The 15,959-nt window shown below is 34.8% G+C and overlaps 1 protein-coding gene across 6 annotated transcripts in view; it reads right to left on the bottom strand.

Moving 5' to 3' along the window:
- GRIA2 (glutamate ionotropic receptor AMPA type subunit 2) overlaps positions 1–15,959 on the bottom strand; it is a 97,518-nt gene that overhangs the window by 42,404 nt on the left and 39,155 nt on the right. For all 6 annotated transcript variants that reach the window (XR_004593957.3, XM_034432864.3, XM_034432863.3 and 3 more), the window contains exon 3: positions 10,405–10,644. Coding sequence is in view for 5 of the 6 variants with exons in the window: in XM_034432864.3 (XP_034288755.1) it covers positions 10,405–10,644 (240 nt within the window). In the remaining variant the exon portion in view is untranslated. The remainder of the gene's footprint in view (positions 1–10,404; positions 10,645–15,959) is intronic.

Raw genomic sequence — 15,959 nt, 5'->3', positions numbered from 1 at the left:
ATCCACTACACAACTGGTTACCTCAGAATACAGAAAACATTTTGCTAATGTAGTTTGAACTGCTGCAGTTTTATGAGGTGGCTGTAATTGAGTCAGTTGATGTAACTGGGACATTGTTTTCAAGTGCTAGACTATTTGCATGATCACAATCTGCAGCCGAGACAGGGTATTCTGAGAGGAGAATTGCAAATGAATGCTACCATGGTTATGAAGTCATTATCTGCCAATTGTGATAACAAGCATATTCCAAAATCCTTTATGATAGCATCATTTCTCCACCATTTTCTTTACTTCAGATGATTACATGTAGTCCTATATAAACTTAAAGCCTCTGAATTTTTTTGCACTACTTGTTCCTATCTCTAAAATGGACAATGATTGTTCAAAATAAACCCAGAAAACATATGGGCTGCTAGTTGATTTTCCTTAGCATAAATAAACATGGATATTATATATATTCAGTTATTGATCCTACAATTTTAACAAAACTTATAACTTATTATAAGTTATATAACTTATAATAAGTTATCAATACAAGAATGGAATAAATATATACAAAAAAGGCTATATTGTTTCAGGTTTAATGTCTTCCGTTCTTCAGCGACTTACAGTAATTATCTTTTTCATCTCTCAACATTCTTGCTGAAAAATCAAAGGAAATATTATATAATCATTAGTAGGGAGGCTTTGGTGCTGTTTGTGCTTGGCTGTTTGCTTGCAAACATTTCATTACCAGGCTAGGTGACATCATCATTAATGCAGTCAACCTAGATAACACATTGAACTCACTACAACACAACCAATGCAAGCTATGAAAAGGATAATATTCCCATATATATAAAACCATCTCAGAAAAAAATTACATAGCATCACCATAGTACATGAACCAAGTAACACCCTGAAAAACATCTTAAGTAAACAACAAGAACAAAACCCCAATAGCCGAACAAGAAAAAAATATCCAGAATATATGTAAGGACTATAAAGCCAGTATGTAAGACAGACGGGTAGAAGATCAGCGGAGAGCATTCATGAATGCCAACTAGCAGTCAGAAGGCACAATGAAAATTTCTTAATCTTGCAACATATAGACAGACTCAACCCACAATCTCAACTGGGAAAAGTATAAGCATCCTAGACCAAGCTGGGGAAAGGCAAAAATGCTAGGGAATGTCTGGAAACCAGGCAATCAGTCATCATGGATGCATAGAGATAAATCACATTTGTACCCCATTCAAGAGACAATAAAAAAGCTAGACTTTACAAATATAGCAGCTGCCATCTGAGCAGCCTATGCACAAATATCACATTCTATAATTGTATGAGTAAGACAAAATTGTTACATGAAATATATTAAAACTGTAATATACATTGCTTTGACTGGGGAGACTATCCTATCCCTTTTCTTTGGGATTCAGCAGTTGAAGATCCTATCATGTCTGAGGCTGCCTCCTTCAATGTCTCAAAAAGGATGAGAAAGAAAAGAACAGAGTACTGAGGAAATTGAGAGGCAGAGTAATCAGAGCCAAAGTGGCACACTATACCAAGAGGGTATTCATATAGAATAAGTTGGAATCTCTGCAAATCAAAATAGGAGAAAAAAGATTATAGGAATATAAGTAGTTATGACTGTAGTAAATTCTAGAATCAAATTTTGGAATCTCACAGGTTAAATTGGATACAATAGAAAAAAATGGCATGTCTCTAGAATAGGGCGTCAAACTCACGTTGTCACGGCGGTGTCACATGACGTATTGGGACTTTTGCCCCCTTTGCTAAACTGCATGGGCATGGGTGTGGTCAATGCGTGATACATCCAGCCCATGGGCCGGGAATTTGACAGCACTGCTCTAGAGTAACTACTTATCATAACTAGTTACTCTAGATACTCTTTATCACTTCTATATCAGCCCATTATTTCCAAACTATAGCTTTTTGTTAATTGTATGATAAATACCAAAGTATATACAGGTAGTCCTCGACTTATAACAGTTTATTTAACGACCAAAGTCACAATGGAACTTTAAAAAGTGGCTTATGACAGTTTTTAAAACTTCCAACCATTGCAGCATTCAGATGCTTGGCAATTGACTCATATTTATGACAACTGCAGTGTCCCAGGGTCATGTGATCACCTTTTGAGACCTTTTGACAAGCAAACTGGACTAGAAGACAGTGTCACTTAAAAACCATGTTATTAAATTAACACTGCAATGATTTATTTAACCACTGTGGCAAGAAAGATCATAAAATGGGGCAAAATTCATTGAACTGTCTTGCTTAGCATCAGAAATTTTGGGCTCAGTTTTGGTCATAAGTCAAGGAGTACCTGTACAACAGTTAATACCATTTTTCTGGAACAGCATGTCTACCAATGGATTGATTTATCTATCATTTAACTTCCTAGCATGGCCTAAACTACTCTGTTGTCATTAATACAGTAGTTTTAATCTTGCACTGAAAAAAGATAGCTGACTTAATGGCTTAAAAAGTCAATTCAAGTCTATGATCCTTTGCTTCCATATCAGTGGTGGGTTGCTCCCGGTTCTGTCCGGTTCTTGCGAACCGGTAGTAAAAGTGGCGGGAGGCTCCGCCCATCCACCTGGATGTCATAATTGATGATCTGCGCATGCGCAGAAGCTTCTGTGCATGCATGCATGCTCCCGTTGCGAACTGGTAGTAAATATAAGTAGAACCCACCCATTCCATATAATCATACAAAACTCATTCAGTACTGTAGACATGCATTACATACTTCATATGTACATATGGTACTGCATACATAAATACATATGAAAGTACATTCCATATTTAAAAGGTATTTTAAATATGTAGTATTTTAAATATGTAGTGTTACTGTTATTTAAACAGAACAATTTAATCTGTTGATGAGAGGAAAGTAGATTATTAATTTAGAATAAGAGGGAAAGATCCCTCTGAACGCACATGTCTTAATGCACATGACTTCCTGATGATACAATCTTCTTTCAAAGTGAATGACAAAAAGTGAATGACTAAAATGAAGCAAATGTTACATTTCTGACAAAATGTAAAATGTCAGAATCAGTGAATTGTAGCGTTTCACCAACATAGATTAATCCATAAAAGTTCCTTAGGATGCCCCCAGATAATAGGAGCAAGGTAAGATTTCAGTGGCAAAGAGCAAGGTAAAGAGAATTATATTTTTAAAATTGTTAATGTGTTCTGTGTTCTGTCATAAATCTTTTAGTTTTGATTTGAGAAAAAAAATCAAATATACAAAAGATGTTTGTTCCAGTGGTGGGCGTGGCTTGGTGGGTGTGCCAGGGGAAGGATACTGTAAAATCTCCATTCCCATCCCACTCCAGGGGAAGATTACTGCAAAATCCCCATTTCCTCCCAATCAGCTGGGACTCAGGAGGCAGAGAATAGATGGGGGTGGCGCCAGTCAGAGGTGATATTTACCAATTCTCCGAACTACTCAAAATTTCTGCTACCGGTTCTCCAAAACTGGTCAGAACCTGCTGAATACTACCTCTGGCTTGTTCTTATATTTTTCAGCTCATATGGTGTTTGTGAACATGTCTGTCAATATTGAAACAGTTTAACAAAATGTTCAAGGCACCAAAAAACTTCTACCTAAACCTGAGGTTTTTTTGCAGTAAAAAATGCATCATGAATCTTGAAATTAAATCACTATTATTATATGGACAAAACTATTTTCCTACAAAAGTGCTCTTAAACCCATTGAAATCAACTTTAGGACAAAGGTTTTTACTGCTTCCTATTCCTCCCACACAGAGTTGCCAGACACTTTTCATCTCTCTTCTGTATCTGTTCTTTTGTCTCTACAGTGTTATTAGCAAAAAGAACATTTTGTTTTAATAACTTAATTTCGCATAAAAATCCACTGAATATTGACAAAGGCTAGAAATAAATACATAAAACAAAACTATGTATCTCACTGATTTAAACAGTGAAGTTACACATGTGTTGCAGATAATGATTAACATTTTCTGAAGTATAGTTATAATCAACAATTAGCATTGAATACATTTTTTTTTCATAAATGTTCCAGCAGAGTTGACATAAATTATACAAGTTTTTTTAAAAAAACAATGGCAATGAAACTTCTAGAAATACCACTTGTGTATTTCAACCTGACCCTTTCAGACAAGATCTATACAAATTGAATGAACGAATGAACGAACAAATGAATGAATGAATCCATGAGGTTGTTTAAATTGTATTTTATATTTTTTATATTATTACACTTTGGTAAGTTTATATGTTGGATGGTATTGTGTAATATAGGGATATTGCCCAAAACATCTCTGTTCCTGAGCTAGTCAAGGTGATGTCTGGTATAGCAGCAGTCTACTATAGATTTCTTGTCCTGACCAGAAGTGGCTCAGAATCTCATGTCCATCAAATCAACCATGCATCTTTACTGTTGGAATCTCAACCAATAAATGTAGCAAGACACACACTAGAGTTGGTATTTTGTTTGGTTAGAGTTAGAGGAATACTCTGGGACTCTATTGTTACATACAGAACATTCTCTTGTTTGTTTAGATGCAAGGTTGCTATAATCCTCTGAAAAGGTGGAAGAATGGATAAAATGGTTTGACACATGGCATTATAATGCTGGACAGTTTCCTGATTGTATAACAGGAATGTCCACATTGTCTATGCAACATACAGGTAGTCCTTGACTTACAACAGTTCATTTAGTGACTGTTCAAAGTTACAATGGCACTGAAAATTATGACCATTTTTCAGTTACGACCTTTGCAGCATCCCCATGATTAGGTGATCAGAATTCAGATGCTTGGTAACTGGTTCCTATTTATGACGGTTGTACTGCCCCAAGGTCATGTGATCCCCTTTTGCAATCATCTGATAAGCAAAGTCAATGGGGAAACGAGATTCATTTAACAATCGGGTTACTAACTTATCAACTGCAATGATTCACTTAACAACTGAGGCAAGAAAGGCCATAAAACAGGGCAAAACTCACTTAACATATGTCTCACGTAGCAACAGAAATCTTGGGCTCAATTGTGGTCATAAATCAAGGACTATCTGTATTGTAAAAATACTGGCAAAACTGGAACATTCAGAATGGATTGTGTGAATATGGAACGGGCCCTATTATTCCTAAGGACAATTACAGAGTCCTACATTATACCCTATGCTGTTTAGCATCTATATAAAATGAATGGAAGACATTATTCAGAACTTTGAAATAAGGTATGTATATAACACCCAGCTTTACTGTCCAAACCATCTTAAGAAGCAGTCAGTACCTTTGAATACTATTTAATTAAATATTGAGTAGGATTATGAGAACAGACTGAAATTAAATCCCAACAAATACAGGATTGCTAGTAATAAATTGAAAATGGGACTCAGGGAAGTTTGCTTTAAATGAGATTTTAGTGCGCAAGAAAGAGCAGTTTTGCAATTAATCGGGTTCTTTGTCTCTAGCTGCTGCAGGATTTCTAGCAGCAGCTGTAGTGAATAATGACTTTGCATTACAACAACTAATAATCATCTTTTTCAGCTGGTCAGACTAGCCAACACTTATTTGTCCCTGATTGTGATCTCTTCTGAAGAAGGACTATCTTTGAAAAATGGCTGAAAATATCTATTGGATGAACATGCAGTAGCCATATTGTAAATTTAAGAATCCTATGATGATTATAATTAAAGAACAGTTTTGGTTGTCAATTGCCTACTATGGATACTTTAAAATATTAGCATTTTAAACCCTAAATGGCTTATGAAAAGTGAAAACACTATGGAATATATATAAATACAAAATATTTAATAATCTTAATCATACTTTCCATCTGCTTGTCTTGCTCTTTTATTTTGCAGGACAAAAATATGTATCATACTATATAAACTACTTTGAGGTAAATACAATAAATAAATAAATAAATAAATAAATAAATAAATAAGCATTTTTTCCTATTATTTGTTGTTTTGAGAGTTGATTAAGAACATCTTTCAGCACTCTGAAGATAATAATTTATGTGTCACTTAGTCAGGTTTACCTTTTGGTGATTCTGTGTACAATAGCTTACCAAGCTGTCCTATCTTGTGCTGAATTATTTTGATTTTTGTTATTATAAAATAAATTTTATTTTAAAATATATTTTATTTTATATAATTTACTTTATTTTATAATATTTAATTTTATAATATTTTGTTATTATAAAATATATTTCATGATTTTGCCTAAGATTAACATTTATTCCATCTTCAGATTAGTACTCTCTCTACTTTTCCAGCATGTAATTTATCACCTTCATTTTTTTCTAAAATGTCTATATCATAAAAATAGTAGGACTGGAGTGGAAATTGGAGAGTAAAATACTAACAATTTGCTATATGCAAATCTTTAAAGTATCTCTTATTGTATGTTGTCATATTACCCTATTTGCTGTTATTCTAGAGATACCTTTCTTTGCACTTTTGTGCTTAACATTGATTACACTGACACTGACAAATGATAGTGATTGACAAATCTTACTGTATATGATAACTACCTTCTCTAAGTCCTATTTGCTTACATACCAACTGTATTCTTTTTAAAGGTCTATATTTAACCTATATACTTGACATCTAAAATTCATGGAACAATGTATGATCTGCACTTGGAAATATTCTAGATGACTTCTTCATGTTTAATTCTACTATGTAGTTTATAGAGATATAGATATTACATAGATAATTTGGATATTGTCCATTCAGAATGTCCAAATCTCTGTTTATATTGGCAAGAAAGAATTTTCTTTGAAAACCTTATTGACTCTTATCTTGTGCTGTGACGGTTATTCAGTCAAAATGTTTCTTTGGCAGTTTCTCCATTTATCCAGATTTTTAAATCTAATTTCCTGTTAGTTCTTTCATACTACTGCATCTTGCACCTCTTGCAATTTATAATGTTCTTCAATGTCTTCTTTCACTTAAACTGTATTAGATGCATACATTTGTATAACATTGATTTTAACAGATCTTAAAAACAATAATACTCCCTCTCTCACACACACACAGATGTCCATTATTCCTTTGTATGGACTTGTGAAATCTGCCTAATTTCATTTATCATTAAAACATCATTTCCACTCCATTTCCACTCTGAGGATTTCACATTTTCACCTTTCAGTGTTCTGACAATACACTGTATGTTTGTCTAAAGTGAGAAACTTCTTTTTCAGTAATAACAACATCAATTACCAGATTCATTCTAACTCTAGTCTTCGCACATCTTCAACCTCATGTCTACTTATGGAACTTTTTTTCCAGACACTTCAGTGCTTTGTCACCTCAGTTTTTTTTCAGCTAGCACCCAAACTCATCTGTTTCAACCATGTCCTTCTCCCTTGACCAGAGAAGGACCTTGTTTTCTCTTCAACCTGTTTTCTTTCTTCCTTGTGTTGCATTGGTCAGTGATGTGGTGGGGAGAAGTACAGAATGGAGTCTGAGCCAGTTGTCATATTTTCAGGAATAATTAATAGTAATATTAATGAGAGAGCACTGTGGTAGTAAAAAGTATTATAATAGGTTTTAATCATTACAATGTTCATTCAAATAAATATGATTTCAGGCTTGTTTCAGAACTCATTTAACATAATTTGTTTCTTTCTAGATGGCTGGAAATGAGAAATATATTTTCTTGGCACTTTACCCATTTTTTAAATGGCTATATCAACCAGGAATGTGTATTTGGGGACATTTTACTGAGCCTTATGGCTGCCAAACACTTTCATGACTCAACGAAGCATTCTGGGAATTGTAATTCCCAAAAATAACATTAAGAAAATGAAAAGTGATATAAATTTCACTTTCACCTTTCATAAGGAAGCTATTTGCTTAAAGAGAAAACACTGAAGTAGACATTATAAGTAAATGCGTGTATCTTAATCCCAGGAACTTTTTAAAGCATGTAAACCAAAATATCAACTTGGAAAGAAATAATATAGAGCACAGTAGAAATAATGTGTGCTTAATCTAGCATCATTAACCAAATTCCCAGGTAGCTTAGTTAATGGACTTGCTTGTTCAATTGCCTAAGAACTGCACACTGTGTATACCTGAAAGACCTGACAGGAAATATTGGATTATTTTTTTTTCCTATCTTTTTCTCTATTCCAATTTTTTAAAAAATGTTTTCCTCAGTTAAGGCCTTTCAGACAAATACCTGCAATATAATGTTGCAAGGAATAGCAGTTGACAGAATGAAAGGCATTGGTATAAAAATTATACTAAATGAAGAGCTAATATTTCTATTTCAGATTACTGCCTTGCCAAATTGCTATTTTGTGGGAAAGGATTGGCAGATATGAATTTCTAATAAAAATACAGTTTGAAATTTGCTTTCATTAAAAGGACTGTATGGAATAATTCTTATTAAATGTTATTTGCACCATTGAAAGTACACCATGCCATTCATCCCTGTGAAAGATATAAATTTTCAAATTTTTCTCTGGCTCAGTTTTTAAGACAGAAAACCAATATATGGAGAATATGAATTCAAAACATAGTTTTTAAAGATTCAGCAGTGGCTCCTATTTTATCTTTAAAAATAATTTCTGATAATAAATTATTATTGAATTTAACCCACTGTTTGAAAGTTGAGTAACATTTTTTCTCAGCCTCCATATATGGTAGTATAAGGTCCCTGAATGCCAGTTTGACTGGCCAAAATTAATGCAATAACAATATTTCAACTATTATATAATGCAAACACATCTGGAGGGTGTGGGACAAAAAACCTGAGTCCTCCCAATCAAAAGCAGTTCTGCCCATGAGACTGCATAGTTAATAATGATATTTCCCATATAATAATGTGCTTGATTAAATTTATTACCAGACCAGCTTTCACTCCAAACTTCAGAAACAGCATTAATAGTGCAAAATAATGTATCTATCTCACTTAGTTTTATTTAATTCTAACCTAGTGACAGGGAAACTTCTTCGTACCTAGGCCCATATGTAAGCAAATAATAAATTTACAATTGGAAAAAAAAGTATAAAGAGTCAAAATTAGAAGGGGCCTGGGTCCATAGCAAAAAGAGTTTTACGTATTAAATAAGCATTTTGCTTCAGATTATCCCAATTCATATTCTTCTAAAAGCACAAAGCCTAGGTCAGGGGTGTGAAACTTGACTTCATTGACAGTTGTATCAGTGTTGTGATTGACCTCAACGGGGGCAGGGTATGTGGCCAGGGTGGGCATGGCCAGCTCGACGTCACTTGTGTTGGGGTGCAAGGATTCTGCCAGAGAAAACGGGCTCTCAAGCTCCATTTTCAACTGCGATGGTGTCCTGCAACCATCTGCCAGCAAAAACATTTTCGCTGGCAGGGGCATTGCAGGCCGGTCTTTCACTGTTTCCAGGGCAGCCCCGCGGGCCAGATCTAAGCACCCCGTGGGCCAAATATGGCTCGTGGGCCTTGAGTTTGACACCCCTGGCCTAGGTAAATAAGATTGAGCGTATTCTGAGATTTTGGTATCTTTTTCCTTTAACAATGTATCTATTGTTGTTGACTCTAATCCATTGAGTTGTATATTTAGTTTTTGATCAAATAAGTTATGTTATCACATATGTTAAAATAAAGTTATTCCAAGATGGGTTTTTTTTCTGAAGATTGCATCATTTTATTTCAATTAACTATGTGGAAAACATATTTTGTATTCTTAGGACTAGAGCAAGCCAGCCAAAATGTTTTTCACTTAGCCATCCAGTAACCAACCCTACTTTATTTTGGCAATCTGAGGCATAAAATTTCACCAGCAGCTATCTTTTTTCTAATCTGTTTAATAAAAAATAGTTAATTTTCATGACACCCAAGCTTTATTAACTGAAGTTGCCTTGCTCATTTTAATTCTCAGTTAGCCAGATCATGTTAGGGAGGCAGGCAGGGTGGGAAGGCAGAAGGAAGGCTTGTGCTACAACAAATCCACATAAATAATTACTAGAACATAGATAGAATTCTGACAATCAATCATCCTTAAGTCCCCAGGATGACCACAGGAAGTCTTGTCTAGAAACTGCTTATTTCCTTAATCAAATTCATGCTGTGAAAATCAGTTCTTTAGTGATAGTCTTCTAAAAAGATTTTTCATTACAATATATTCCTATACAGAGGAACTTTCCAATGATTTGTAGGAACACACTTGTACATTTCTTCTTTTCCTTGTATATAGTATTCTAGATTGAAATAGCAGTTCAGGCACTACATTCACTGTTATAGGAAACACCACTGATTCAACTTTCTCGCCTTAAATGTTTAAGGCTGAAAACATTACAAAGTGCTACCTTCTGCTATGATTGATACTGTAATCCTTCTTGATCATTGCAAACAGATTTGTGCTAGAATAAAATTAATTTTAATACATGGCAAATCTCTTACCTCTGTCACTGTCATAGAGATATGCAAATTTGTTCCATTGATAATATTCAATTAAGCTCAGAAGTGCTCCCTTAAGGTCAGGTCTCATCTGAATGACAAAAGGGTGTGTACCATCTGTTGGAAAACTGGGTGTTATGAAGGAAACATGAAGAGTTCCACAAAATGATGTTATAGTATTTACAGACTTCTTATCATAAAATCCAAAAATAGCAAAGACTCCTCTTGAAAACTGAGAGCAAACTGAAAGGAAAAGATAAGAAAAAATTAGTAGATTGTTTTACAGTTTACATACATACATACAGAGGGAGGGAGGGAGAGAGAGAGAGAAGAGAGAGAGCAGATATGTATATATAAATATGTAGTTGATAAATATTAATCAGGCAAAGTAGCCAATAAAATAACCTGAACTAGACCTCTGTATATTAAACAAATAAATGGCAAGGATCTCCCTAAGAAAATGCAATTTTAATATCAGTTTCATCTAAAATAAACTTGAAAAACTCAATTGTTATACTTTACACCATTTGATTTTATTCAATCTGACACCGAATATATGAAATATATATTTTTTCTATTCAATGATAAATAGAGAATAAAAGAATAAAACGGCTATAAATAGTACATTAAAACAGAGTCACATTTCTATCACATAGCAGATGAGGTCAATAGTAGGCTCTGATGTAACGCTGAAGTCAGCCAATTTCAATGTTATGAGGGACCCCTTTTTTATTGCCTCTTCCTAGATGTATATTGTATATCCTCTCTCTCTCTCCCTCTCTCAAAAAAACCCTTGAAGTAATTATCTACTGGTCACTGCAAAAGGTGGCTGAGATTCTGCACAAGAACAATATGGCAGCCTTTAATGAATGAAGTCCACAAGCTAAACATCTTGACCAATTTAAGCTGGGGAAAGGAAGGGCAGAAGTGGAGATAGGAAGTATTCCCCTACCCATTCCACAGAGCTATAAATAATAACAGAATATGCAGCCAAACTGAAGGTTCCAGAGAACCTGTCTACAGTGGTAAAAAAGAGGTAGTTCCAGAGAACTGGCATCTGGAAATGATAAGACACTACCATTTGACCATGGATGAAATAATGCAGAGAAGAGAAGCTTAGCAGATAAAAGTGGGCAGTAAAGAAATTGAAGGAGTCCAGAATGATAGATGGAATGATAACAGATCTGATAAGGAAGCAAGAGCTAGATCAGGCATACTGGCAGATGGCAGAAGAGGAGGGCTGTCAGATCTGCCATTGTCAGCTTGGCGCCTTGTTATCATCCTGCCATCAACTGTTGGGCAGGAAGAGAGGAAATGGGCAATAAGCATGTATGGGGTAGAGATGAGAAACAAGAAAGGGGGGAATGATAGGTTTGACAGAAACCAGAAGTGTGAGAAACCAGCCCGTTTCAGTCTTCAATGCCATTAAGCTTGGGAAAGGAATGAGACTTGCATTAACATCCAAGCAGTTCCCCAAACACCTATGGGGCACACCATTGGTCGATTGGGGGAGGGCCATGATGTAGGGGAAACGTTTATAAACTTTTGCATGGAAACTTTACTCCTAGCCTACTTTTACTGCAACCAGGAATTCTTAGTAAAAGAACCATCAATCAAATGGAATCGAGGGCCTTTCTTTCCTAGGGACCCAGTTGGGGCAGGTCTCACAAACTCCAAGTACTATAAACTTATCCCAAAAGCAGTCCACCACCCTGGTGGAGAGTCAAAAGAATTCGGATTCTCAACCATACTATTCAATACCCATAAAATATTTTTCCCAAAAATGTTTGTCTTATTTTCTATACTCACTACCTTAATATATAGTAAGCCGCGTTGGTGCAGTGGTTGGAATGTAACTAAAGGTTACTTCTGCTGACTGCCAGCTGCCTGCAATTTGGCAGATCGAATCTCACCAGGCTCAAGGTTGACTCAGCCTTCCATCCTTCCCAGGTGGGTAAATGAGGACCCAAATTGTTGGGGGCAATAGACTGACTCTGTAAACTGCTTAGAGAGAGCTGTAAAGCACTGTGATGCGGTGTATAAGTCTAAATGCTATTGCTATATTATTGAGCCATAGCAAACATTTTATTTTGTATTATTTTATATTTCTTGAAGACCTAATCTTATATACAATTTATATTAAGCAATTTTAAATAAAATATGTGTCATCAGGGATCTGCTATATCTTCACTCATGAAGCTCACTCAGCAACTTTCAACTAATTATCATTTCTCAATCTCTTTCAAAAGATTGACCTTGGATGAATAAAATCAGAGGAAGGATGCTCTATATTCTGCTTTAATTTCATCTGATTAATAAATAATTTCCAAATGTTCCAAATGCTATGCATTGCCAATTATAGACTAGCTCTGTGCTATTTTAAAATCTCTCTAGTCTTATATCTAAACATTTATTAGGAAATTAAAAATCACAATAGCACTAAAATTATAAAAGCAGGAGGAAGATTATAGTTCCTATCTATTGTGTGCTAATCCTCTGTTTTAATATCAGTACTACCAGATTCAACAGAAGCCAGTCGTTCTCCAGTCGTTCTCCAGTCAGTCATGGAGCAGGATAGACAATCTCTTGAGCATAAATGTATGCTGTTTATTCTGTTTTTATTGCCATGTCAGACATAAAAGTCTAAATAATGCTGATCAATAAAAAAGCCCAAATGAACCCTTCCATCTTTCTGGATCATCCAGCTCAATGACAAGTTCAATTTGTAACTTAGGTGTTAAAGGTCCATGTTTTTATTTATTAAACAAATGAGTGTGAATGTAATTATAAATATTGTTTGCATCAGATAGTGGAATGTATTTTTAATTCAAAATCCAAATATTCTCAGGAATAATTTTCAAGACACATAGTCAAATGGTAAATGAAATTCATGCCAAATGTGTCCATGACTCTTCTGTCCCTTTTTCTATTCTTCTTTTCCTAACCACCCTACCATTTACTAGATCATTCTTGAAACTGTAGGCACCTAAATTCTGAACACCTTTATTTGCAAATTTAAATGGAATTTACTTCTAAGAATTATAGTATACTTAGCTGCATAAGAAGTAGATTTTATTTAAACCAACTGGATGCTCTTCCAGGTAATATATTAAGAATGTCAATGTTATATTAAAAATTGTAAAGATATATTGTCAGAATTCGAGGATCTTGCCCAATAATTACTCAGAGTCTGTTATGATATTAATTATTGTTTATTTTCATCTATTCTCTTACAGGAGATATAGCAGAAGAACCAAGATTCAGGGAGGAGTCGGTATATATACAGAGGAGGAGTGGTTAGAGGTAAGTAGGAGTGGTTACAGGGGTGATGTAGGCAGAATGGGAGGTAACCATAATTATATACACAGGCAAATATATATTAGGCATTTATATATGTAACAAAACCCCCTCTAAATGCCTAAGATAGTTGTATGTTGAGCTTTGACCTTAAATATGAATGCTGCTTGTCAGGTAAGGGTTTCGTAAGTATGTCTGCTATTTGCTCACTAGTTTCACAATGAACAGTTTTTAGAAATCCAATGTTAGACAACTGTCTTACATGTTTATACTTAATATCGATGTGCCTGGATCTTTGACCTACTGCATCTGATTTGGAGATTTCTATGGCAGCTTTATTATCTTCATAAATGATGATGGGATAATTGGGTTCATTCCATATTGTAGTTAATAAATCGTCAAACCATATGAGGTTATTTGCTGCTTTTGACAAACATACAAATTCAGCTTCAGTAGTAGAAGTAGCAACTAGATTTTGTTTTCCTGTATACCAATGGATGGGACAACCATTGAGAAAGAGAATATAACCTGAAGTGCTTTTTCTAGTTTTTACATCACCTGCCCAATCAGCATCAGCATAACATAAGAATGTGGGTATAGATGAGTTACTTGGCTCTAACCTTAGAGATGCTCCTGAACTATGTTTCAAGTACTTAATGATTTTTTTAACCGCTTCCCAATGATAAATAGTAGGATTGCTTACATATCTGGATAGTAAATTGACAGGTAATGCTATATCAGGTCTGGTCCAATTAGCTATATACAATAAAGAACCTATTGTTGACCTATATAATTTGTTGTTAGTGAAAGGATCGTTTTCATTATGCATGTTCTTTACAAAGTCAGGATGCAGAGGGGTTTCGCAGTACTTAGCTTCATTTATATTACATTTTTTCACTAATTCTAATATTTTTTCTTCTTGGCATAATTGGAATCCCTTTTGTGTTTGTGTGATGTGAACTCCTAAGTACTTGTTTATTTTCCCTAGGGATTTTAGAGAAAAATGTTTGTTCAATTCCTGAGCGAAGATCTCACATTTTTGTTTCTGATTCCCTATATATAAAATATCGTCAACATATATGAGAACATATTCTGTAGAATCCTTGTTTTTCTTATAAAAGAAACACATATCAGCATGAGTGGGGGAGAATCCTATTGATTTTAGTATGGTGGACAAACAATCGTACCATTGTTTTCCAGATTGTTTCAGTCCGTTTAGGCTTTTGTTTAATAGCCATGTGTTACCTTCCAGTGGGTGTATGCCAGGAGGAGCTTTAACATATATTTTCTTGTCCAGTTTGGCATGCAGATAGGCAGTTTGAACATCGAATTGATATACATCTAATTTCAAGATTGAAGCAATCACTAAGGCGCATTTTACGCTTTCTGATCTTACTGTAGGAGAGTAGGTTTCCGTGTAATCTTCAGGATATTTTTGGGGAAACCCTTGGGCAACTAATCTAGCCTTATATATGGTTTCATTATTATCTAGGCTCTTTATTTTATATATCCATTTTGTTCCAATTGGAGATTTGTCATTAGGTACTGGTGAAGGGGTGCATACATCTAGTTCCTTTAGACTATTTAATTCCTTTTTCATGGCTATTTCCCATTTATTTCTCTCCTCATGAGGTAGTTTTGTGACTTCTTCATATGAAGTAGGGGTATATTCTTCAGTGTGTATTGACATGACAAAATCATTGTGTTTGCTAGGTTTTTTGTTTCTGTTCTCCCTGATAGGTCTGTTCTCAGGTGTTATAGACTCATGTAGGTATCTTGCTTCTTTATCAGAGAGAGTGTCTAATTTCAATGATGGGTGATTTTCTTTCCAATCTTTAGTATCAATCTCTTGTGTTTGGGTTTGATTACTGGTTGTGTGTCATGATTTGAACTATCTGGATCTAATTGATTGTTTGTGTTGTGTGCTGTGTGAGTTATCTCGTTTAGGTGAATCTTGGACCAATTAGTGTGTTAATGAAATGTGGCTGACCTGGAGATTATGAAGTTGTTTTGGTTGTCAATAAATCTATACCCTTTGGTGCCAGATTCGTACCCCATGAATCTGAGTCTTTTGGATACTTTGTCCCCTTTTCTCCTAATTTGTTTGGGGATGAGGATGTCAGCTGTGACTCCAAAAATATGTAAATGAGATATGCTGGGTTTTCTTTTATACATTAACTCGTAAGGGGTTGAATTTATTGTGCTGGACCATAATCTGTTGATTGTATAGTTAGAATATAGGACGGCTTCTGACCAGAATG

This window comes from Pantherophis guttatus, chromosome 8, assembly GCF_059756535.1.
Source record: "Pantherophis guttatus breed Tessera chromosome 8, ASM5975653v1, whole genome shotgun sequence".
In the NCBI taxonomy this organism is placed as follows: domain Eukaryota; kingdom Metazoa; phylum Chordata; class Lepidosauria; order Squamata; family Colubridae; genus Pantherophis; species Pantherophis guttatus.
This window is presented reverse-complemented; position numbering and strand designations above follow the sequence as displayed.